Genomic DNA, 24,340 nt, shown 5'->3' with positions numbered 1-24,340 from the left:
TTGAATTTTAAAAAACTCTTAATCCTACCAAAAGGTCTGTTTTGTGTACCATTCTTTAGATTAGTAAATACTTTTAAATGTAAGATCCGAGCTTTCGATTTGAGCTGCAGCCCAATGACAACAAACAGAACAACTGGAATAGGAAGTTTTAAAAAGAAACCGAGTTTATACTACCATTAATCATTTTTTTATGTACAGGAACCAAAGAGAGTAAAACAACAGACAGGAGCCATAGAGAGTAAAACTACATATACTCATTTTGTATTTATTTCTTTTACAACAGGTGCTCTACATGTTCACCCTTACATTCACATTTTCTCAGCCGCTGTATCATGTTTTTGTGGATTTTGCTCAAAGTATTCGGATCGACATATTCCCATCGGTTCCTTATTTTTTCGGACACCTTGTATTATAACATATTACTTTATTTATGTTATAATAGCTGTAAACCCTCACCAGCCTCGCTTTTCTCTTGCTCTTGAAGTTAATAAGACAAAAAAAAAAAAAAAAGGCAGCTCATTATGATACAGAGAAACCCCAAATCTCTTTGTCACCAAGAGCCATATTATGAAAAACAAAGAACAGCTTTCAAATTCTTTTTCAGCATTTACAAAAAGAGTAATTTTTTTAAAAATCATTAACAGAAAAAGAATGCTCCAAATAGTTACTTGTTAAAGTGAATCTCAAGCATCAGTGCAGCTATGGAAGCACCGATATAGGGAAAAAAATTTTCAAGCACCAGTTATACAAGGTATATCATGAAGAAATATCAGCTGCACTGCAGAGAAAAGTTCCACCGCTACTGCAGAGTAGAGCGGAGACTCCCACGGTCTTTCCGCCTCTCGCTCCTTTGCCCCAGACGCATCTCTGCTTCCTTCAAGGAAATGTCCAGTTCAATATGGAGGATGTCCGGCATGCCTTCTGGCATGTCCTTAAAAAAAGACTGATGGATGAGGAAGCAGCTGCGTGAGCTGTTCGCTACGACCCTGATCAAGACAATGCGCTTTACTGAAGATAAAGGAATCTGTAATGCCATAAACAACTACTAAACAACTACTGCAACATCTGTACGGTATCACCTCTGTATGAGAGAGCTAAGATCGCTCTGTCTAAGAACCGTGTCATCATCAAGAGCACTGACACATCAAGCCTTCGAGTGTCATTAGTCAACGTTTGCCTGTTTTGAGAAGAGAAACCAAAGGAAGTGAATGACGTTCAAGAAGGAACAAACACACTGATGGTGGTCAAATACTTCTCATTGGTGTTGAACGGATGCGAGACGATCTTCCGGAGAGATGCTTAAACAGAGACGAAACTGAGCGAAACACAGCACAGTACAGTACAAAACCTATAACTCTACTGCTAACATAAAACGCTGTCTCGCATTTCAACAATTCGTCGAGTGAAAATGGATACGCTAGCTAGACTAAAATAGTGCTGAGATTTTAACCAAATACTTGCTGCCTTATAGTCGAGAGCTTAACTAAATTTTATTGCGTGTAGGTGATAGTGTGTAGTGAGCAGTCGTCTTCTGTTTTTCCTCAGTTTCAGAAAATCTGTCATCTGCGCAGGCTATTTTATACGTCTAGTAATAGTTTTATGCACACACACAGACGCACTTTGACCGGTGTGTGTGGTGCAGCAGGAGGTGGGACTCAAAATGAGTAGCTTGTTTTATAGTTACAACATTGAAGTGGTTAACTCCACTATGACATGCATTACTTTAAACATATATACCAAATAAAACCTTTTGCTTTGCAAAAGTTAAAGGGAAGTTGCTTTTTTCTCTTGTTGATAGACGAGAGAAGAAAAAAAAAAAGTAAATGGCCGCTACACCATACTCGAAAACTACGTCTCTGGGGGGAGAACTAGTTCAGACACAGAATCTGATTTAACCAGCACTAGAGATTTGTACACCTCTGAACTGTGTTTTTTTTAAAAAAAATAAATAATAAAAAAAATTTAAAAAAATAAATAAAAAAGTAGCCTTTCCAGAATTGCTTACATTTCGGGCTCAGCCTGACATGAGGCCGGGTTATACTTTGACTCATGACTGTGTGTGTGTGTAGAAGCAGCAGCAACGCAACCGCCATCGTTCACATAGTTATATGCATACTTTGTGTACATCTGGAGAATTAAAAAGCAACATCCACTAGTTGGCACATCAGAGCCAAAACATTCCTGTCCATCTGGTTTCCAAGTAGAACTGTAAGCTATTTCATACTCAGCAATGCTAAACAGACTGATTTCTCTTTAGAACTCTCTGCTGTCATCGTGACTGTTGTCATGAACTGTGTCTAAAATCAAAAATGCTAAACTTACACTTAAAATTATCTACTAATCTAGAAAATCCAGAACATTGGTATGCAAAACAGAGCTTTCAGTAGGTTTGAAAGTGACATTAGAAGAGGCTTTTAAAATTCCAACAATATGCAATTTGAGACACAATAATAGTTTGTTTAGTCACTTTGGACACAGGATCACATGGTACTACACTGATCTACTATTTTATGCTGGTATTTTACCACCTGGATGCACAACATTAATTTCTGTGGATGTGCACAAGTGACGCTCCAAGCAGCCATGACGGGCGCGGCAGCCATCTTGCGTACATGCAGTTAAAAGTAGGAATAATTCAGCCTTTGTATCCAAAGATATCCAAACCAATGTTCCATTTCTTTGCAATAATATCATCATAAGCAGATGACCCACCTGTGTTTTCACATTTGCACTCTTTACTCCCCATTGTCTCTTAGCGGTTTAAACGCGATTCCTCCAATTGAGCGTGTAATTCAGCAACATGTAGCCGGATGGGCTGTGACGCTGGCCTTACGCCAACTTGTGCGTGATCAGACTACGTGATCCGTTGGTCATTTCAATGTAAGAAAATAGACACGAATACCTTAAGTTTAAATGTCGTTACTGAAGACAAACTGACTGCGACACAAACGGAGATCGTTCTGTTTACCAGCACTACCTCACCTAGTATAAAAATTCAGAACTGGTCAGACCAGCCTGAGAATGTAAAGCTCTGATGGGAGATCCGAGATAATGTAAACTAGCAGAGTTCATTCATTCTACTCCACAGAGCTCAGGGAAGCGCTTAATAAACACCATGCCAGAATTAAACTTGATTTAGTTATTGTCTAAACAAGACATCACACTGTGGTATTCATTTCCTTTTGAATCTCTCTAAGCAGCTTACATTTCTTCATTTCCTGTGTGTGCATGCAAAGGTAAGGCAGGGGACAAAGAGCACCGAGCGTCGGCTGAGCTGAGTCATGTGAGGGGTCAGAGTACACTCCCACGCATTCTAACGCACGCACACGCACACACACACACGCATACACAGCACTCCTGCATCCATGGCATTTGATTTTAAGTCTGGAGTAGCTGTGCCTCTTTACTTCACCTGTGACATTTGCAATAGAAAAAGATCAGATCAGGTCTATGTCACACTCACATACACACTTGGGTTAAACCACAATACACAACCATACACACCCCCACACCCCAAAATGAGCATAACTTACCTCTAATAAATTTATACACTGTGGTAGTTTGCATTAAGGACTATTGATACAATCCAGAAAGAGATGTATATAGAAAAATTGGTTTCCTGACACACGTACGAAAGATCTGAATGAGCATGTCTGAACGCGCACTGGCTTCGAAATGTGGCAGCAGGCGTCACACACCTCTGGCTAAGCCACACCTAGGTTAAGAACGCCTGCTTCAAGATGACGCACTTAAAGAGGCAAGGGTTAAATAAGAAATTTAAAGAGAGACAATGTGTGTATCCTACTGATCAATTTGATTGTCTCATGACAGTACAGTGTATATATACTACATACTGCACTCAATTTTATGGAAATGGTGTTTGAAATATTGCTACTGACGTACACGGATTTTTCCAAACCGCAATTCCGAAATTATCTCTGTCCACATGAAATCAATTTGCAAAAACCCTAACATGAGTTGAAGTAAATGAATTTATAGTTCATTATAGGGCTGGGCAATATGATGATATAATATCAATATTGTGACTTTTAAACTTTTTAAACTTCAGACTGACTGGATGCAGCTGATTTGATGTTAAAATTTGGTATGGAAAATGTTTACTGAATTCCACCCCCCTGCCTTTTTCAGTGTCCAGTAACTAATTATTTTAGAAGTGAAATAAAAGTATCATTAAAAATATCCTCTGCTGTTATTTTTTTATGCAACATGATCATTTTCCTGGAAGTTTCTTAGCGAACCTATACACTCACCAGCCACTTTAATAGGAACACCTGCTCATTCATGCATAAAATCATGCAAAAACAGGTCAACAGCTTTAGTTAAAGTTCACGTCAAACATTAGAATGAGGGGGGGGAAAAGCGATCTCAGTGACTTGACCGTGGGATGGCCGTTGGTGTCAGATGGGCTGGTTTGAGTATTTCAGAAACTGCTGATCTCATGGAATTTTTCACACGTCAGTCTTCAGAGTTTATACAGAACGGTGTGAAAAACAGAAAACATCCAGTGAGCTCAGTTCTGTTCATGCAAATGATGACACAAGTATTCCTAATAAAGTGTACAATGAGAGTATATTATAATACACATCATGTATTGAAGAAATGTCTTCAAGTATCCGAGGATATAATTTTCGTATCGGATGATCATGCATCCCGAGTTCATTACCAGTTTTAATTTTAGCTTTAAGATACAGAAGAACTTAAAGCTACATACTCCTGCTCCTTTGTTGTGCACACTGGGACAGGTTGGTGCTAAAAGCATCCACTGCTCCACACTTCATTTACTCAGTAAATACAGTTTACTATATGGATTTTACTATTTCCAAGTGTGAACATGCTAGACAGTTATATCCACTCAAAAATAGTCTAAGAGTGTATAAGCCTGTGATTTAAGACAGCTGGAGACTCTTCTAAGGTCTGGTAATGTTGATCTCTCTCTAATACACTAAAGAGGAGTTCAGGTGGTGCAACACACACTACCTACTACCATATGTAAGCTCAATATGTTTCTCTGTTACCATATCATTATCATCTGTTCAAGTGTCATTTTCAGAAAAAAAACACACACACACACACACACACACACACACATCTCCCTACATCTGTCTCTTTCACACACAGCCATGTATCAGGGCCTGAAATTAGCATCATTTTGCTTACCTAATAAAATACATCGGGGGCGTCATATAACCATTTTATTGGCTTATTTGAAGCACAATTTCATGCAAATGATGTCACTGTGATACATTTGTGTCCAATCCGACATCTGTTGCTAGGGCATGTTTGCTTGCAAGTAAGCAATGGGGTAATCACTGTCCAGAGAGGTGCATGAGCTACTCAAAGGTCTCAGTATAGGTTCAGTCTAATATACACTTATATACACCGTCACAGAATGGTGCAAAAAAACAAAAAAACATCCACTCAGCGGCAGTTCTGCAAGCAGAAACACCTTGTTAATGAGAAAGGTCAGAGGAGAATGGCCAGACTGGCTTGAACCAACAGGAAGGTTATGGTAACTCCAATAGCCACTCTTTACAACCATGGTGAGCAGAAAAGCATCTCATAACAAACAAGACACCAAACCTTGAGGTGGATGAGCTACAACAGCAGAAGACCTGTATCAGGTTCCACTCTTCTGAGCCAAGAACATTAATCTGAGGACACAGGCTCACCAAAACCGGACATCTGAAGGTTGCAAGGGTTTGTACTCTACGTAACGCTACTAGTTAACAACCACATTACATGCATACATTTATCACAGGCAGATGCGATGTGAACTTTGGATCTGAAAAGCCAAGTTGGCTCTATCTGTGATACCTAGTTTAAAGCAACACTGCTGACTGGTCAGCTGTGAAAACAAGGCGGGGCCTGGATTTGGCAATTAGCATATCTGACCATGCCCACAGGGTACATTCCCCTGATCGGTTTTATAAGGAAATGCTCTTCCAGTGGAAATGTGAAATGTTTAGACGCACTGATCGAAGGCAACAGCTCTGGCAGTCGTTTCTCCTTTCCGCACACATTAGAGCTGAAAGAGCTCGCTGATCTGCTGACGACCTGCGCCAGCCGGCAACGAACGCTGTATCAGAGGAGGCTGATTGAGCCGTAATAAAGATCAGTGGGACTTCTGCATTATTCCAAACCACGTGCAGAGTCTGCCTGCATTACATCTCTGTCAGGAGTGCAAAGCAGAGCAGGGCAGCATTTCCAGTCTACTGCAACTGCAAATTATAATCAAGCATTTAAACCTGTAAGACTGTGGGCCTGTAATGTGCATACGAGAATCACTTAGGAACAATGGTGACAAGGGTAAAGTACGACTCCATGCTGCAATACCGTTATTAGGTTTGGGGTATTCAGGTAAAATTTGTGAAGGTCCAATAAAGTAAAATTCCTCTTATCAAAGTTCTAGATAAGCCTCTAACAGCTGTTACCGTTTAATGCTAAACCATTAACGGTGTGAGATAATTTAAGTGGTTGTGCTTCGTTTCATAGTGGTGCTTCATGATAGCGCTTTTGTCTAGTGCACGCGGTTTTCATCGAGTCATGTCGTCAGGTCACTAATCAGACCAGAGAGGATAAATAAAATTGTTTTAAAAATATCTGAAAGTCTGTGAGAACTCTCTGCTTTCAGAGCTAATGTCGCTCACCCTATAGTTACATAAACGCATGTAATTGGCTGCAAAAAAAAATTTTTTTTTTTTTTAAATGCATGTATCAGCTTTGCTACTTTTTCAAGTACTTGGTTCAGGTCACTTAAATACTTTGCTGGGTCTGCCATTTGATGACTGCTGGTATAAGTAGATATTGGAAGCAGAAATTGTGCTACTGCATTGTTATTTTTTTAATGCAACATTACACATATATATATATATATATATATATATATATATATATATATATATATATATATATATATATATATATATATATATATATGGCTATTTCCAAAAGTATTGGAACCTCAGCATTAAAAGGAATATGTACAAATGCTACAGATTCCTTTAAAGCCACTACCATTGCTATATTTCTGCTGAAAATCATTACCAAGCATCATCTCAATATAAAACTTGTTTAACCCAAAACTAAAACCAAGAAAGTAAACCATTTTCCCTGCTGCAATTACAAAACGCTTCACTCAGAGCCTGGAAATCAAACAGTTGCAGAACATGTCTCAAGTACCATGCCAAGTATGTTACTAATAGGGCACTAGGACAGGATTTGAAGGTCAGTTAGGATGAAGCCAATGACTCAATTCAGTGACCTGTTCTTCCTAAAATGCATGACACACACGATGACATGATTAGAACAGAAAGTGGTACACAACAAGGGCGGGAAATAAATAAATAAATAAATCAAGACAATCGGGCACATTACCCTCCCCACTTTACTTTCCCCACACACAGCATTTAAAATGTAAAATCAATTATTTCTACATCTCCTAATCCACATTATGGCTGCAGCTATGCTTTAGTGCAGGAGAATACATCACTATACAGCCAATCCCCACTCTCTCCAAGCAACCGGACACCAGTCAGAAGTCCCTGAGGAGCTCGAGCTGTTATCCTGCACCGGCCCGATCTGTGAATATGCAACGATCAATATGCATCGTTTGTGATTATTGATATTGTTTTAGCTATTGTAATACTGATACTGTACCATGCAATATGCAAATGAGCCGACTGACGAATCCTTAGAGCGTTCTCACAGGTTCTAGATAAATATACTCTAAATACACAGTAACTTCAGCACGATGCCCACAGGAGAAAAAAAAAACATTGATTTCCCAAAATCATGTCAATATACTGCATGGTATATGTGTACTGTTCATGCTGTGCACTTACGGAATGATAATGATAACCATTTCTTATGGTTTTGTGTACTGACCGGAAAACAGATTTACCAGATCTCCTTCATCTATATCAAACTTGGCCAAAATAAGGAAACCCCCTGACTGGAACGAGCTGAAGTGTTCAAACTAATCATATCGGGTGTGTTGGATATTGCGATATATCGTAGAATCGATCACCTGTCCCCTTCCTCAGGTGACCTGATTACGAGACATCAGCCGAGACAGACACCCGTCTACGCCCGCCATTTTCACGTCTCGTAAAAGCGGTCCTGAAAAGCGGTTTGAGAGTGCATCGGTGAAACGCTTCGCACTGCGTTCACACCTGTACTAACTGATGCAGATGTTAACATGGGGTGCGAACGTGACCTTTCGGCATGTTCTCTAGCACTCAGACCAATGGATGCTTCATGAACAGAATCAATGGATGCTTCATGAACTGTTTCCAGTGAATCCGATCAGAAAGGATATAATCAGTCTGATCAGTCTTTGTTTAAAACGATGGAGGTCTCAGACTTGAGTCAAGTCACTCAGTTTGAATGTGGGACACTATTTCTGAGGATCACTGGATGCTTCATGAGCTCTTCCCAGTGAATCCGATCAGAAAGGATATAATCAGTCTGATCAGTCTAATCAGTCTTTGTTTAAATGGTGGAGGTCTCAGACTTGAGTCAAGTCACTCAGTATGAATATGGAACAGTATTTCTGAAGATCAGTGGATGCTTCATGAGCTCTTCCCAGTGCATCCGATCAGAAAGGATATAATCAGTCTGATCAGTCTAATCAGTCTTTGTTTAAATGATGGAGGTGTCAGACTTGACTCAAGTCACTCAGTTTGATTGTGGGACACTCTTTCTGAAGCTCAATGGACGCTTTATGAGCTCTTCCCACTGCATCCGATCAGAAGGGACGTGACTCGTCTGATCAGTCTTTGTTTAAATGGTGGAGGTCTCAGATTTGAGTCAGGTCACTCATGTTGAATATGGGACACTATTTCTGAGGATCACTGGATGCTTCATGAGCTCTTCCCAGTGCATCTGATCAGAAGGGATATAACCAGTCTGATCAGTCTTTGTTTAAATGATGGAGGTCTCAGATTTGAGACATGTCACTCAGTTTGAATATGGAACAGTATTTCTGAGGATGACAGGAAAGACATATTGGACATTCCAACACATTTCAACACACCCAAGCATTTAGTCTTACTATCTTCCAATCAAGCTGACTTCTGCTCAGCCCTGATGCTTGACAGTGTCCATGTGAAGAAGACTTAGAGAAGAGCTTTAACAGGAAGGCTGAGATGTGGGAAACTGATACTCACTGCTGACTTTCATGTTCCCGAAGGCTGAAGGCTGCGGCACGGCGGGTTTGCAGCTTTCTGCAAACGACGTGGTTCTGGGCCGACCAGACATCTTTCACCCAATCTTCCTTCTGGCTTTTTCTTTCTTAGTGACGCTTTAATTCTTTAAGAACTCTTTTATCAGCGCAATGACTGCGCCTTGTCTTGTCTTGTCCTCCTTCACGGGTCTGTGCTGCTCAGCTAAATTCCTCCGGCTGTCTGTGGAGAGCTGGGCGACTTTCTGCTCAAAGCTTTTCGTGGGTTTATTTCTCAAAATGTGAAGATGTCATTCAAAAAAAATGAAGAAAAAAAAACAATAGTCTAACAGTCAGGCACGAGAACAAGACCAAGCACGAGCACGACAAATAACCACCAACAAAAACGTCTTGACCGTATTAGCAAGTTAGCTAGCTAGTAGCAGCAAGCTACACAAGCAAATTACAGCACAGGAGTAACACCACAGGCTTGTAAAAATGGAGCTAAAACGAGAAATAAAGCAAACCCTAGCTTCTATCTGAGCTCTATTTTTGACGTTAAATAGGCTGAGGTAGCTAACTATGTTCTCCAAATGAAGCTAGCTAGCTTTGCTAAAACCGACGGGCTCCACGCTCCATCCACTGGCCATGGCGGCTGCCTGATTCAGCTTCACCCAGCATTCAAAACGCTGCAGATAAAACATGGAAAATACCAGTCACGGAATAAAAACTGTTCATAGACAGATCCTGATTTCCACCATCCATAAACTCGGAAATGCTGTCAGTGATGAACTCCAGTCAAACCGGATGGTAGCTGGATGGCTGAAAGCCCTGTGGGAATCTTCAGATTAAAGCAGGCCAGCTACTGTAAAAAGGCTCTGCGCTGAATCCTGCTTTTCCTCTCCTCTCCTCTCCTTCTCCGCCCGGACTGGGCTGTGACGCTCCTAACGCCGTCTGCGTAACAGCGCCTGGTTCTCCACGCAGGAGCACGCGCGTTACGCAAAGAGACTGTTTCGGGAATCGGGGCGTTGTGCACGCGCACGGTGGTTGCGCCGACCAATCAAAAGAGGAGTGTGTGAGGAAGTGGGCGGGGTCACATGAAAAAAAAGGATAAAAAACCCGGCTAAAATTCGACCTCTAGTGTTGAAGTGGAGAGGAAAAGCCGGCGTTGCGGCAAAGCTGATGGCTGACAGCTCTGTACAGGCTGGAAAACTACAAAAAAAAACCCTATAAATCTGTGTAAGAGTTACGGGCCTGTTGAAGTATATTATTCTCTATACCTATACATGTTCATTTCTTTGTTCTTGTACAAAATGTGTCCATAACATGGACTCCTGAGTCTGTGTGAAAGGTGGGAGAGGAGCAGAGGAATGTTTCTTACTACTATATTCCTTCAATTTTACACACAGAATAGTAATAATTTAATTAATGTATTAAGTAATTGTTTATTAAAGGTGACATGGTGGTGTAGTGGGTTGTATCGCTGCCTCACAGCACCAGGGTTCCTGGTTCAAGCTTGTGTTCCTGTCTGTGTAGAGTTTTATATGTTGTTCATGTGGGTTTCCTCTGGGTTCTCTGGTTTCCTCCCACCTCCCAGAACATGTGCTAGGTGGATTGGATATGCTACATTGCACCTAGGTGTGTGTGTGTGTGTGTGTGTGTGGAGCCTTGTGATGGACTGGCATCCTATCCCGGGTGTATTCCCGCTTCACAGCCAGTGTTCCCAGGATAGGCTCCAGATTCACCATGACCCTTAAAAATCTTATTTATTCTAAAACATCAACATTTAGCTTAAGTGTGTAATGTGTACATGTCAATAATGATTTACGTCAGGGTAATTCAGGGTGTAATCAATATTCTGTCTAGGTGGATCAGTTATACAGCTAATATATAGATAATAAATCATTATGTGAATTCATTTCCGTCTCTTTAAAATGATGCTTCTGCGAGTGAGGATGTCTCATTTGGTAAATACATTAAATCAATTCTTCCTGTCCTCATTTCCTTTCCTTGCATCCTTTTCTCAGTTCCTCGAAAGGAGGAGCTAAGAAGTGCTGAATGGAAACCAGGATTCTTTTTTTTATTTTGATAAAGTAAAGATAAACAAATCAGTGTTGGACTAAAGTACAAAACAAACAAATAAACAAATAAAACAATGAGCACCATTTTTATTATAATAAAGATAAACAAAATGACAATATAAACAAATCAATATCAGACTAATGTACAAAGTAAACAAATAAACAAACAATTAAAACAATAAGCACACTATAATGTTTTAACAGTTTTCCTGTTGCATGATGTAGTTAACATTTGTGTATAGCATCTTTTTCGAAATGATATAAAAATGTTTAGTATTTTGCACTTTACATCTATGTACAGTTGAGGTCAAAAATTTACATCCCCCTTTCAGAATCTGCAAAATGTTAAATAAGAGGGATCATACAAAATGCATGTTATTGTTTATTTAGTGCTGACCTGAATAAGATATTTCACATAAAAGATGTTTACATATAGTTCACAAGAAAGAAAATAATAGTTGAATTTATAAAAATGACCCCGTTCAAAAGTTTACATCCCCTTGATTCTTAATACTGTGTTGTTACCTGAATGATCCACAGCTGTGTTTTTTTGTTTAGTGATAGTTCTTCATGAGTCCCTTGTTTGTCCTGAACCCTTTCGAACAACTGTATGATTTTGAGATCCATCTTTTCACACTGAGGACAACTGAGGGACTCATATGCAACTATTGCAGAAGGTTCAAACACTCACTGATGCTGCAGAAGGAAAAACCATGCATTAAGAGCCGGGGGGTGAAAACTTTTTGAATTTGAAGATCAGGGTAAATTTAACTTATTTTGTCTTCTGGGAAACATGTAACTATCTTCTGTAGCCTCTGAAGGGCAGTACGTAAATGAAAAAAAAAAAAGATATTTAGGCAAAATAAGAAAAATGTACACGTCTCCATTCTGTTCAAAAGTTTTCACCCCCCGGCTCTTAATGCATGGCTCTTAATGCATGGCTCTCAAAATCATACAGTTGTTGGAAAGGGTTCAAATACACAAAAATGCTGGAAAACCAAAGCATTTGTGGGACCTGAAGGATTTTTCTAAAGAACAGCAGGCAGTTTAACTGTTCAGGACAAACAAGGGACTTATGAACAACTATCACTAAACAAAAAAGCACAGCTGTGGATCATTCAGGTAACAACACAGTATTAAGAATCAAGGGGATGTAAACTTTTGAACGGGGTCATTTTTATAAATTTTCAACTATCATTTTCTCTTGTGGACTATATGTAAACATCTTTTATGTGAAATATCTTATTCAGGTCAGCACTAAATAAACAATAACATGCATTTTGTATGATCCCTCTTATTTTGGTAAAATAATTAACATTTTGCAGATACTGAAAGGGGGATGTAAACTTTTGACCTCAACTGTAGATAATTTTTTGTGCCAGTAAAATTATCCATTTACAAATAAAATATTCATCTACCAGTTCTCTTTCATTATTAGTAAACCAAAATAATCCTGTAAAAATATTTTTTGTTGAACAAGTGATGGTGATATAGTCACAGGAGTGGTAAACATAAACATACTGGGTCAGATTTATAAACAAAATGAGCTATAACAAACCACAAACAAACACAACAACCATTCATCTACATACAGATAGAGGGAAATTGTAATTTAAAAACATATTCAAGACAGCCATCATTTTTATTTTCATAATATAAGACAATAACCTGAGTAATTCTAAATAAATGAATAATTAATGTAGATAGATAGATAGATAGATAGATAGACCAGTTATGTATAAACATCATTTGTAAAAATATCTTTTCTATCTATTTAATATAAAGTTGCTTTTTTGCTCTTTAATTCTTTAGATGAGTTAATAATGTGATTTATTTCTATAAGGAAACTGCAGCTTAGGGGTGGAGTAAATACAAATTCCTGTTTCATGAAAATAATATTTGGCATAAATAATTTAAAAATAATTTTAGAACATATTCAAGACAGCCATCATTTTAATTTTCATAATACAAGACAATAACATGAGTGATTATAAATAAATGAATAATTAATTACCGGTGGGCTAATTCTTTTAAAAGTTTAATTTCTTATTTACTTTGTTTAGAGAAGGTACACGGCTCATCAATATCTAAATAATTACTGAGTAATGGATTTATATGGGTAAATAGTACAAAGAAAGTTAAAACGTATTTATTTTTTATTTTTGCAAATACCGAATTTACAGACATTTTTAAACACAGTTGGAGGGAAGTGAGGACCGGAAATAAGAAGCGCCCCGGGACGACAAGCGAACGCAGCCAATCAGATGGCACGTATTCGACGTCGCCCGAACGTCCTTTCATTCGCCTGCGTCATCACGTCGATGTTGTGTTCCGCGTCGGGGCAAAATGGCGGCTGTGCATGATGGACCGAGCGACGTCGAGAGCGAGAAAGAAACAAAACCCGACATTCTGAGCGAGGAGTCGGCAGCAAACCTGCCCGGAATAACGTTGTCCTCGTCGCCGCTCGCACCTCCTTCTGCCGTAGCGCCCAAAGTAGAGGAGCAGCAGAAGACTTTACTCGCCGTGCTGCAGTTCCTGAAGAGGAACAACCTAACGGAGTCGGTGGATATCCTGCGGCGCGAGGCAAGAATACAGGACGAGCTAGAGGAGGCGCGCGGGACAGACGCTGCAGCACCGGGGCTGAATTCCGGCTCCGGAGACAACAGCTCACTCCTCAGCCGTGTGTCTTCCCAAAGCGGCGCTCCGGCTAAAGGTGAGCTTCAAACAGCAGACTGGATCCCAAATGGAGCGCTTTCTCACATGTAGTGCACTACCTAGGGTGCAGAAGCTGTATTTTTCACATTTGTTATAGTTCACATGTATAGGGTGCAGAGAATGAGTTGAAAACATTCCTATGATACTGCAGTGTCTATGCAGAAGTCAGCTATTAGGTTGAATTATATTGAAAAAAACTACTAGTTCAAAAAAAATGCATGAAATATTAAATGCAAAAACAGTCAAACAAATACAAAACGTTGTGCTCCCCTTGATGTGATAATATTTTTGACACAATTCTGTTTAATTGTTTAATGACATGCTGTTTTCTTATGTTTTATTTTAATTTTATTATTATTATGCTGTCATTGTTTAATGACATGCTGTTTTATTACAGATACTAGACATGCACCCTTCTTACTTGTCCTATTTTTCCAGCAATTCCATTATCAGAGCTCTGTGTATTGGCGTCTCATAGATATTGACTCAATACCATCACCCTTACAACAAACAAACTAATTTTCTTTGGCAAATTTTGCGAAACGCAAGAGGCTTGAGTGCATTTCAGATGTTCAGTGCAAGTTCTGTGTCGAGTCAGTAATATAACATAACACTTTCACATCATCAGTGGATCGGATTTAAAAATCTAATCTAATACAGTATTGATCCAGTGATTCAGGACCCGGTATCACGTTAGTGCATCCTGAGGCTTGTTGCTGTACTGTTGTTTTGGATATATACGTCCGCCCATAGCTTACATGGACTGCGAATCTGACATTCAGTCAATTTTCAGAATAAAGTGAACCAGCTTTTCTTTTCATTTCATTGCCGTGTCAGCAGGTGGAGAGGACCAGCCGGATGTCAGCGTTGTCCTCTCGGCGTACAGCCAGCAGGGGGATCCTTCATTGTATCAGGTTTACTACAGCGGGCTGAAGAAGTTCATCGAGTCGGTACTGGACTGCCACAGGGCCGAGCTGTCGCAGCTCTTCTACCCGCTCTTTGTTCACATGTACCTGGAGCTGGTTTACAACAACCATGAAAACGAAGCAAAGGCATTCTTTGAGAAGTGAGTCTTGAAATGTTTGGACAGTGAAATGTCCAAATACACAATGACCTAGACATGCAAAATGTCTTTCTATTTAGTGTATGGATGTACCGGATCAGCTGTTTGGACGATGATTAAACATAGACTTCTGTTAGAAAGGATGCTGAATGGAGAGTCTCAGCTTAGGGTCCAGAAACCGACCTCATGTGCTTCTGTAGGGGGGAACAAATCATAAATCTATTATCTACACCACCAAACAAGTACAAAACTAATGTGCTGCCCAGAAACTGACTAGGCTAAAAAGTGTAGCCAGTGTTATTTAATAATGTATAGTGAGCTAATTGGCTAGTTACGTGCATAAATACAGACTAAGGGAAACAAACAAGTGTGATTATTATCCTCATCTAACAAAGTTTCTAATGTAGCACCTCATGTATGTGGATGTCAAATCTGTCATTAGCAAATGTGTTTCTGGTTGTTCAATCTACTTCTCTGCCTGGCGACTACAACTAAAAAACTACTACTAACTAATTGTTAGTCATTTCATTGAATTACTTGAAGACTGGCACTGTTGAAGAGGCATCAATTAATCCAAGCCTTTGATAATGTTTTTCACAAGTATCTCAAAGAACGTAATTAATTTATGTCCAGAAATTCCTATGTCTCATCCTGGCTCTCCATTTCAGGTTCAGCGGTGACCAGGAATGCTACTACCAGGACGACCTGCGTGTGCTCTCAGGCCTCACCAAGAAGGAGCACATGAAGGGTAACGAGACGCTGCTGGATTTCCGCACAAGTCGCTTCGTGCTGCGCATTTCGCGCGACTCCTACCAGCTGCTGAAGCGCCACCTTCAGGAGCGCCAGAACAACCAGATCTGGAACATCATCCAGGAGCACCTCTACATCGACATCTTCGATGGCATGCCACGGAGCAAGAGTCAGATCGACAGCACGTCCGGCAGCCTGGCTGGAGAGGCCCGCCGAGAGGCCAACAAAGCCAAGGTGAGCAAATGGAACGCCACGTTGTTATTGTAAAAATATGCAAGATAGATTAATATATAAGATGGCATATGTTGTCAGGTTATTCAGTTGTAGGGGCTCCTGTTTGGAAAACGGAAGCAGCATAGCAATATATTCGCTAAAATTATTATTAATTAAATAAAAGTAGTGCTAAGTGATATTAGTTCTAAACTGTAATTCTCCAAGATGCACTTTTTATCTGGCTGTACCTTAAATGGCGTTCGATTATTATTCCTACAGGAAGTTGGGTTAAAGTGATGGATGTTTTGACAATCCGGCCCGTGTGGTTTTTGTGCAGGTGTTCTACGGATTGCTGAAGGAGCCCGAGATCGAGGTCCCTCTCGACGATGAAGATGAAGAGGCTGAGAACGAAGAGGGCAAACCCAAGAAGAAGAAACCTAAGAAGGACAGCATGGGTTCAAAAAGCAAGAAGCAGGACCCCAATGCACCGCAACAAAACAGGTGTGACTGGAGCTCCCACTTTATTAGCTACATCATGTATGATGACTTTTATGTCAAAAAGATCCACCAAATGCACCATAAATCTTCTACATATTAAAGCTCCAGCAGAATGGATGTAATTAGATTTTCTTCTATTTGATCAGATTAATAGTAATGCAGACTGCATTGTACATCTTATAATTTTTGTACTGTATTGCTTGATGTGTAGGATTCCTCTACCAGAACTAAAGGACTCTGATAAACTGGACAAAATCATGTATATGAAAGAGGCCACGAAGAGGCTTCGTCTAGGCCCAGAAATACTGCCCTCGATATGCTTCTACACGTTCCTCAACGCTTACCAGGTAGGATCACACAAGCTCCTATGTATTATTGTCACATGTTTCAGTGTGAATTATGTTGGTATGCTTAAAGTTTCCATTACAGATAAAATTTTGCCCAAATCTAAGTGAGGCACACTCATTGACACAGCCTCTTTACACTATTATATTATCACAAATTGTTTCTTATTATAAAATTTTTTGTTATATCTGTGTCTTGAGCTCAAGTTGTGGAATATAACTGGTCCTGAATGACCAGGGGTCGTCAACTGGTGGTATTTCATCATTTCAGCAAAGCATTTCATCAGACTGAACGAAAAAACACCATAGCCAAGCCGATAAACGTATGAAAAAATCTGGCCCTAGTTACTCCAGCTGCTCCAGTTTTCGAAACATGAACCAGTGCATCTTCTGTTGCAAAAAATCCTCTGTAGTGGCTTATCCAATCAGATGCATTTCTGTACATTAGGCAGCTAATCGGACCAGAGACTAGCAACATTTTCATATTATTCACTTTTTCTGTCTGAGTGATGAACTGATCTTGTGGCTTGTTTTTAAAAAAAAAAAAAAAAAAAAAAGTTGATGGCTGATGCAGTGTTTAAAAACCATTGGACGAGAAGATTCCGTTCATTCTTCCCGTTACAAATTCAAAATTTATCTCATCTGTTCATGCCTCTATTAAAAAACAGGTAAACATTGATGTCACTACGAAACAAAAACATAACTTCAGATAGTTTTATTTATAGCTATAAAATAAGCGTTAATGGGTAAGCATTAAAAAGTGACTGTTGTCGCTGCTCAGTCATATTAGTTGCTTATTGTACTCAAGCAGTTTTATGTAACATTACAGATTTTGGTTGAGTACTTCTGGTCTTGACTGTACATCCTTTAAATCCAACTCAAATTGTATTTATTCTCATGAAAGTTTTAATCTTTGAACATGGGATGGGAAGGATGGAAATGCACTGCGGCTAAACTGAAGTTCGATGTCTGATGGTAGGGTCTGACAGCAGTGGACATTACAGACGACTCAAGTCTGATAGCAGGAGGCTTCGCCGACTCCACAGTGCGTGTCTGGAGCGTCACACCCAAGAAACTCCGCAAGGTCAAATCCGCAGCAGGTGAGCTTGAGCTTTATCATAAAAATCTGTGAGTGCTTCTGCGTTGAGTATTTTGTGTCAAGCAGCTTAATGTGTTTGTTTGTGTATTTGATTTTTTTTTTAATTCACACTGCAACTTTTCTTTCTTTCAGATCTCAGTCTCATAGACAAGGAGTCAGATGATGTGCTGGAAAGGATCATGGACGAGAAAACAGCCAGCGAGTCCAAGATCCTGTACGGCCACAGCGGGCCAGTGTACGCCGTCAGCTTCAGTCCAGACAGGTTAGAGCGGCAGCTGAAATCCGAATACCTTGCTGTTTAATTTGAAGTGTATCATGCACGGAATAAAACATGATGAGGCGTACTATCATAGGAAAATAATCCACGACAGGGTATTGAGGTGATTACCACCCGAAGGTGGTTATTTTCCTATAACACCCGAAGGTGATTATTTTCCTATAACAGCACTCCCTGAAGTGTTTTATTTCTGTTATACCACAGCAATCTAGAGTGTTTCTCATGGGGTTCCGTGTGGTGTTTTTATACTGTCACACGCGTGATCCCCTCCACGTGACCGCTTGACCATTTGTCTGGCAGGAATTATCTGTTGTCGAGTTCAGAAGATGGCACCATCAGGCTGTGGAGCTTGCAGACATTTACCTGTCTGGTAGCGTATAAGGGACACAATTACCCAGTGTGGGACACTCAGTTCTCTGCACATGGATACTATTTTGTGTCTGGAGGACATGACAGAGTGGCACGGTAAGAGAGTTTTGCAGTCTTATTTGGGGTCAACTGTGGATTTGTAGATACATTGTTTTGTTTTTTGGAGAAGCTATATCTCTTGGTCATATTTTAATTTTTACTTCATCATCAGTATTGAATATTAAATTATCTTGTTGTTTTGTCTGTAGGCTGTGGGCCACTGACCACCACCAGCCGCTGCGCATATTCGCCGGACATCTCTCTGACGTCACCTGCACCTGCTTCCACCCGAACTCCAACTACATGGCCACAGGCTCAGCCGATCGCACCGTGCGCCTCTGGGACGTCCTGAACGGCAACTGCGTCCGCATTTTTACAGGACACAAGGTAGGGTTTCAAAAAGTCTTCTACTAGAGCTACAGTGGGGATCGAAAGTTTGGGCACCCCAGGTAAAAATTTGTATTAATGTGCATAAAGAAGCCAAGGAAAGATGGAAAAATCTCCAAAAGGCATCAAATTACAGATTAGACATTCTTATAATATGTCAAAAAAAGTTAGATTTTATTTCCATCATTTACACTTTCAAAATAACAGAAAACAAAAAAAGGCGTCTGCAAAAGTTTGGGCACCCTGCAGAGTTTATAGCATGCATTATAGCATCCCTTTGGAAAGCTGAGACCTGACAGTGTCATGGATTGTTCTCAATCATCGTCTGGAAAGACCAGGTGATGTCAATCTCAAAGGTTTTAAATGCCCAGACTCATCTGACCTTGCCCCAACAATCAGCACCATGGGTTCTTCTAAGCAGTTGTCTAGAAAACTGAAACTGAAAATAGTTGACGCTCACAAAGCAGGAGAAGTCTATAAGAAGATAGCAAAGCGTTTTCAGATGCCAATATCCTCTGTTCGGAATGTAATTAAGAAATGGCAGTCATCAGGAACAGTGGAAGTTGAAGCAAGATCTGGAAGACCAAGAAAAATATCAGACAGAACAGCTTGCAGGATTGTGAGAAAAGCAAGTCAAAACCCACGTTTGACTGCACGATCCCTCCAGAAAGATCTGGCAGACACTGGAGTTGTGGTACACTATTCCACTATAAAGAGATACTTGTACAAATATGATCTTCATGGAAGAGTCATCAGAAGAAAACCTCTTCTACGTCCTCACCACAAAAATCAGCGTTTGACGTTTGCAAATGAACATATAGACAAGCCTGATGCATTTTGGAAACAAGTTCTGTGGACCGATGAGGTTAAAATAGAACTTTTTGGCCGGAATGAGCAAAGGTACGTTTGGAGAAGAAAGGGCACAGAATTTAATGAAAAAAACCTCTGTCCAACTGTTGAGCATGGGGGTGGATCAATCATGCTTTGGGGTTGTATTGCAGCCAGTGGCACAGGGAACATTTCACGAGTAGAAGGAAAAATGGATTCTTCTACAAATGGATAATGATCCTAAACACACCTCAAAATCCACGGTGGATTACATCAAGAGGCGTAAACTGAAGGTTTTGCCATGGCCTTCACAATCTCCTGACCTCAACATAATTGAAAATCTATGGATAGACCTTAAAAGAGCAGTGCGTGACAGACAGCCCAGAAATCTCAAAGAACTGGAAGACTTTTGTAAGGAAGAATGGGCAAAGATACCTCAAACAAGAGTAGAAAGACTCTTGGCTGGCTACAAAAAGCATTTACAAGCTGTGATACTTGCCAAAGGGGGCAGTACAAGATATTAACTCTGCAGGGTGCCCAAACTTTTGCAGACACCATTTTTTTGTTTTCTGTTATTTTGAAAGTGTAAATGATGGAAATAAAATCTAACTTTTTTTGACATATTATAAGAATGTCTAATCTGTAATTTGATGCCTTTTGGAGATTTTTCCATTTTTCTTCTTTATGCACATTAATACAAATTTTTACCTGGGGTGCCCAAACTTTCGATCCCCACTGTAAGAGGGTAATGTCGCCAAGAAGAAAGGATTTCTCAGAGCCTTGTGTCAAAAAATATCATTTGGTTTAATAACACATTTTATACAAACAGCTTCAAACATGGTATTGCGATAAAATAGCAATCAGATCATGACTGTATTATCGTCTGAAACACCTGAATCTGATATTTGTGCAGAGTGACAACTTCCTTTTAGTAAAATGTGTGAGATGTAAACGGCTCAGGTTGGGAGGTTCTATTGTATGTGGTTGTATATTGGTGTAATGTTACTGTGTAAACTGATGTTAAAGATTAGGGAATTAAGGCTAATGTAATTTGTAATATAAGGAATTAAACAGTATTAAAGTAAAATAGTGTGAAGCTGATTATTTTAAATAACAGCAATTTTAAAAAAAATAATCATCATGCTTTTTAACCAATTATAGTTAGTTCCTATTATGACTTGTTATGGCAGCTATAAATGTTCCCTCATTCTCTCACTAGCAACTCTTTTTTCTCTCTCTCTTGAAGTTAATAAGACCCACAAAAAAAACCACAGCTTGTCATGGGCACCTGAATCTGCAAAAGTCCTCAGTCCTGAAGTTTTTAAATCCATTTATTAATCGTCTTAGATTATTTGACTCCTATACATGGCCAGGTGAATTAGCTGTTCCCCATTCAGTGACATGAATGGTATTTTTGCTTTTTGACTTGTCTGAAAATACCAGTCAGTTGTGTTCACTTTGCTTACTGTAGTTACTTCCTGAATCTTTCTTAATTTCAATATTTTGTCCCCTTGTAGGGACCAATCCACTCTTTGGCATTCTCGCCCAACGGCAAGTACCTGGCGTCTGGCTCAACCGATGGCAGAGTTCTGCTGTGGGACATCGGCCACGGACTCATGATTGGCGAACTGAAGGGTCACAGCGACACCATCTATGCACTCAAGTTCAGCAGAGATGGAGAGATCCTTGCTTCAGGTGAGTTCAGTCTTATATATGTGTATCAGAGAACACCATGTCTCTGTGATAGTAGAATAATGAGAATACCGGTCTGGGTTACAATGAATAGAAGTGTAGAGAAGACCCTAAATTATCCTGAAAATGGATGAAATGGTATTTTATGCAACAACCGTTTCTGGAAACATTAAAGTTTCAACTGAAAACATACAGAATGCTCCCTAATTCACTTAAAAAAGTGTTTTAACTGGAAAAATGTGCCGTTTCTGCACTAAATTCATCCCTGACACCAGTCATCATTTATATATCCTAATGAATATATCTTAAAAGGACAAGCAGAAGTGAGTTCCATATCCGCATAACATCTGAGCCAGTGATATTCTCTCCTCACCGCAGGCTCCATGGACAACACGGTCCGGCTGTGGGACGCCATCAAAGCCGTCGACGACGTGGAAACGGACGATTTCACAGCAGCCACGGGTCACATTCACTTACCCGACAACTCTCAGGAGTTATTACTGGGGACGTACCTGACCAAATCCACCGCCGTCATCCACGTCCACTTCACCAGACGCAACCTGCTACTGGCCGCCGGTGCATACATCTCCCAGTGATCACAGCACAGCTTCCATCACCAAATCATGCAGCACTGCCCCAGGAACAGCTCAAACAATCCGTGTTGCTCACCTCGTTTTTTAATAGGGTATTAAAGTGAAGCAACTGAAACTTATGGACTTAACCATGTGTGTATTTCCATCAGTTCTACACAGACACTGATACTAAACGTTGATTACTTTACACATCACTGCCATACAGGGTTGTGGCCCCAGCCTCCTGAACTGTACAGTCTTTTATAATTGTGTAAATAAAACAGCTTTTCTATGTATTGGAGTTTGGTACAAGTTTTATTTTTAACATTATTGTGACTCAAGACAACTGGCTACCGAATCTTCATCCTGTACAGCAAAAATCACAAAACCTGCAAAAGAAGAAAAAAAAGAACATCTTCACTATCTTAGTGTTTAAAATAAAGTGTAATAAAAATAAAATTAAGATCTGATTTCCAGGCAGGAAGCAGGAGTGTACCTTATAATACATTAGCTCGCTGTTACAGCCTTCTCCTTCTTGGGCTTCAGTTTGAAGAACAGGATAATGGCGGCGATGCTGGCATACGTGGCCAAGACACACTGTAAACAACACACACATGTATTAATGACCTCCATCAATGAAAACATTTACCAACAAGGACCTTTAATCCAATTACTGTTAATGCTGAAATCATGTGCTGTCAGTGGGTTACAGTGAATAATATGCTATACTGGTGTAGTCACTGATGGTTTCAGGATAGAGGAGTGCACAGAACTTTTAATCCCACTTCCACAGACACTCCCATGGATATTTTCTATAAACTTAGTGAGTTCCTTGACCCAAGACGCTCCTATGTTAATCAATGTGGCCTTCGTCCTGCGAGAGTAAAGACGCCCGCTCCCGTTGGTGTGTGTGTGAGAGTAAAAACCGCCCGCTCCTGTTGGTGGGTGTGTGTGAGAGGGTAAAAACCGCCCGCTCCCGTTGTTGTGTGTGTGTGTGTGAGCGGGTAAAAACCGCCCGCTCCCGTTGTTGTGTGTGTGTGTGTGTGAGCGGGTAAAAACCGCCCGCTCCCGTTGGTGTGCGTGTGTGTGAGGGTAAAAACCGCCCGCTCCCGTTGGTGTGTGTGTGTGTGTGTGAGAGGGTAAAAACCGCCCGCTCCCGTTGGTGTGTGTGTGTGTGTGAGGGTAAAAACCGCCTGCTCCCGTTGGTGTGTGTGTGTGTGTGTGTGTGAGAGGGTAAAAACCGCCCGCTCCCGTTGGTGTGTGTGAGAGTAAAAACTGCCTGCTCCTCTCTTCTAGTTGAGATGCGTATTGTGTAGTGTGAGAGGTGTGGTGTGTGCTGTGTGATCTAGTGACAGTCCTTTACACTTGCCAGTCATTCATTAATAAAAGAAAACTTGTAATTGCTGGTAAATTGCTGTGCCAATTATTTAAACACTTTGGGGACATGCTGTTATTGGAAAATAACAAACTTTATAGTATTAATGCCATCAGTGCCATCACACCACCTCATCGCTGATTACTTTCCTACATCTGCACGTCCCCATGTGTTTAAGGACTTAAAGGAGAAGGTCATGACTTACATTCCTCCTTCCTGTGATGGTGTAGGAGTTGAAGTACTTGGCAATGCCGGTGAACTGGTGCTGCGCGCCGGAGTCGTGGCCAGCCATGATGCTAACATTAAAAACACGTTCAAGTGCATGTTAATGATGTGATCTTGCATTGAGAAAAACCTCACATCGCCTGGACGCAGCTGCGTCTGAGCTTTCCAAGACCAGATATCTCATCAGATCACTTAATAAACTGCTGATCTTCTTTAAGATCAACGACTTTAAGGATTCAACACAAAGATCATTCATAAAGTCACAATGTGAAAGCTCTGTAGTCTTACAGTGACCACTTAGCTACCGCTATGCTAGCATGCTAGCCAGCTAGCAACACTGTGCCCTACATACAATACGCGACACACAACATTATTATCCTTCTTTAACCTTATTTAACATATTTTAGCACACTATATAAAAACAGAAAATACACATTTTTTAAATATTCATTCAAAATGTAACCTTCGTCACCTTGCAAACTGAAGCTCTTCCTCCACTGAGCTAGTGTCCTTCAATCCAGACGCTGTGAAGCAAAGCGAGTGCACAACAGGAAGTCCCGCCCCCTTCATGACCTGCTGAAATAAGCGCTCATGATTGGTCTAGCGTGGAACCGCTTCCTCGCTCGCTCTAA

The 24,340-nt window shown here is 40.3% G+C and overlaps 3 protein-coding genes across 6 annotated transcripts in view; 1 reads left to right on the top strand and 2 right to left on the bottom strand.

Moving 5' to 3' along the window:
• Positions 1-10,132, bottom strand: part of gsk3bb (glycogen synthase kinase 3 beta, genome duplicate b) — a 32,325-nt gene extending 22,193 nt beyond the window's left edge. The window contains exon 1 of one of the 3 annotated variants that reach the window (XM_034300331.2): positions 9,189-10,132. In XM_034300331.2, the coding sequence (XP_034156222.1) occupies positions 9,189-9,279 (91 nt within the window). In that variant the 5' untranslated portion in view covers positions 9,280-10,132. Of the gene's footprint in view, positions 1-2,712; positions 3,482-3,533; positions 4,252-9,188 lie in introns of those variants that run through there. The other 2 variants (XM_034300332.2, XM_034300333.2) reach the window with 2 other exon arrangements.
• Positions 10,133-13,534: 3,402 nt separating this feature from the next.
• Positions 13,535-22,404, top strand: taf5 (TAF5 RNA polymerase II, TATA box binding protein (TBP)-associated factor). 2 transcript variants are annotated; one of them, XM_026932249.3, is made up of 11 exons: positions 13,535-13,975; positions 14,818-15,043; positions 15,709-16,024; positions 16,341-16,504; positions 16,713-16,848; positions 17,825-17,945; positions 18,077-18,206; positions 18,522-18,686; positions 18,839-19,016; positions 21,362-21,539; positions 21,915-22,404. In XM_026932249.3, exons 1-11 carry the CDS (start codon positions 13,609-13,611, stop codon positions 22,130-22,132), a joined length of 2,199 nt encoding a protein of 732 aa, XP_026788050.2. In that variant the 5' UTR covers positions 13,535-13,608; the 3' UTR covers positions 22,133-22,404. The 2 variants fall into 2 exon arrangements, with proteins under 2 accessions (XP_026788050.2, XP_026788049.2); XM_026932248.3 differs by having other exon boundaries at positions 14,815-15,043.
• On the bottom strand, positions 22,394-24,290 carry atp5md (ATP synthase membrane subunit k). The gene is made up of 4 exons (XM_026932250.3): positions 24,181-24,290; positions 23,689-23,779; positions 22,605-22,705; positions 22,394-22,497 (listed from the first exon to the last, which is right to left on the bottom strand). The coding sequence occupies exons 1-3, from the start codon at positions 24,276-24,278 to the stop codon at positions 22,616-22,618; spliced, it is 279 nt and encodes a 92-aa protein (XP_026788051.2). The 5' UTR covers positions 24,279-24,290; the 3' UTR covers positions 22,394-22,497; positions 22,605-22,615.
• Between the last annotated feature and the right edge of the window lie 50 nt (positions 24,291-24,340).

The sequence above is a fragment of the Pangasianodon hypophthalmus genome, chromosome 26 (assembly GCF_027358585.1).
Source record: "Pangasianodon hypophthalmus isolate fPanHyp1 chromosome 26, fPanHyp1.pri, whole genome shotgun sequence".
In the NCBI taxonomy this organism is placed as follows: domain Eukaryota; kingdom Metazoa; phylum Chordata; class Actinopteri; order Siluriformes; family Pangasiidae; genus Pangasianodon; species Pangasianodon hypophthalmus.
The sequence above is the reverse complement of the archived record's forward strand: the minus strand, read 5'-3'. Positions and strand labels throughout refer to the sequence as shown.

Excerpts from the sequence above, each read along its gene's own strand:
- taf5 (XM_026932248.3), top strand. The coding sequence starts at position 13,609 with ATGGCGGCTGTGCATGATGGACCGAGCGACGTCGAGAGCGAGAAAGAA. Across the intron at positions 17,946-18,076 it reads CAAGGTCAAATCCGCAGCAG|ATCTCAGTCTCATAGACAAG; the intron begins GTGAGCTTGAGC and ends TCTTTCTTTCAG. Across the intron at positions 18,687-18,838 it reads GGACATGACAGAGTGGCACG|GCTGTGGGCCACTGACCACC; the intron begins GTAAGAGAGTTT and ends TTTTGTCTGTAG.
- atp5md (XM_026932250.3), bottom strand. The coding sequence starts at position 24,278 with ATGAAGGGGGCGGGACTTCCTGTTGTGCACTCGCTTTGCTTCACAGCG. Across the intron at positions 23,780-24,180 it reads GAAGAGCTTCAGTTTGCAAG|CATCATGGCTGGCCACGACT; the intron begins GTGACGAAGGTT and ends TTTTAATGTTAG. Across the intron at positions 22,706-23,688 it reads CCATCACAGGAAGGAGGAAT|TGTGTCTTGGCCACGTATGC; the intron begins GTAAGTCATGAC and ends TGTTGTTTACAG.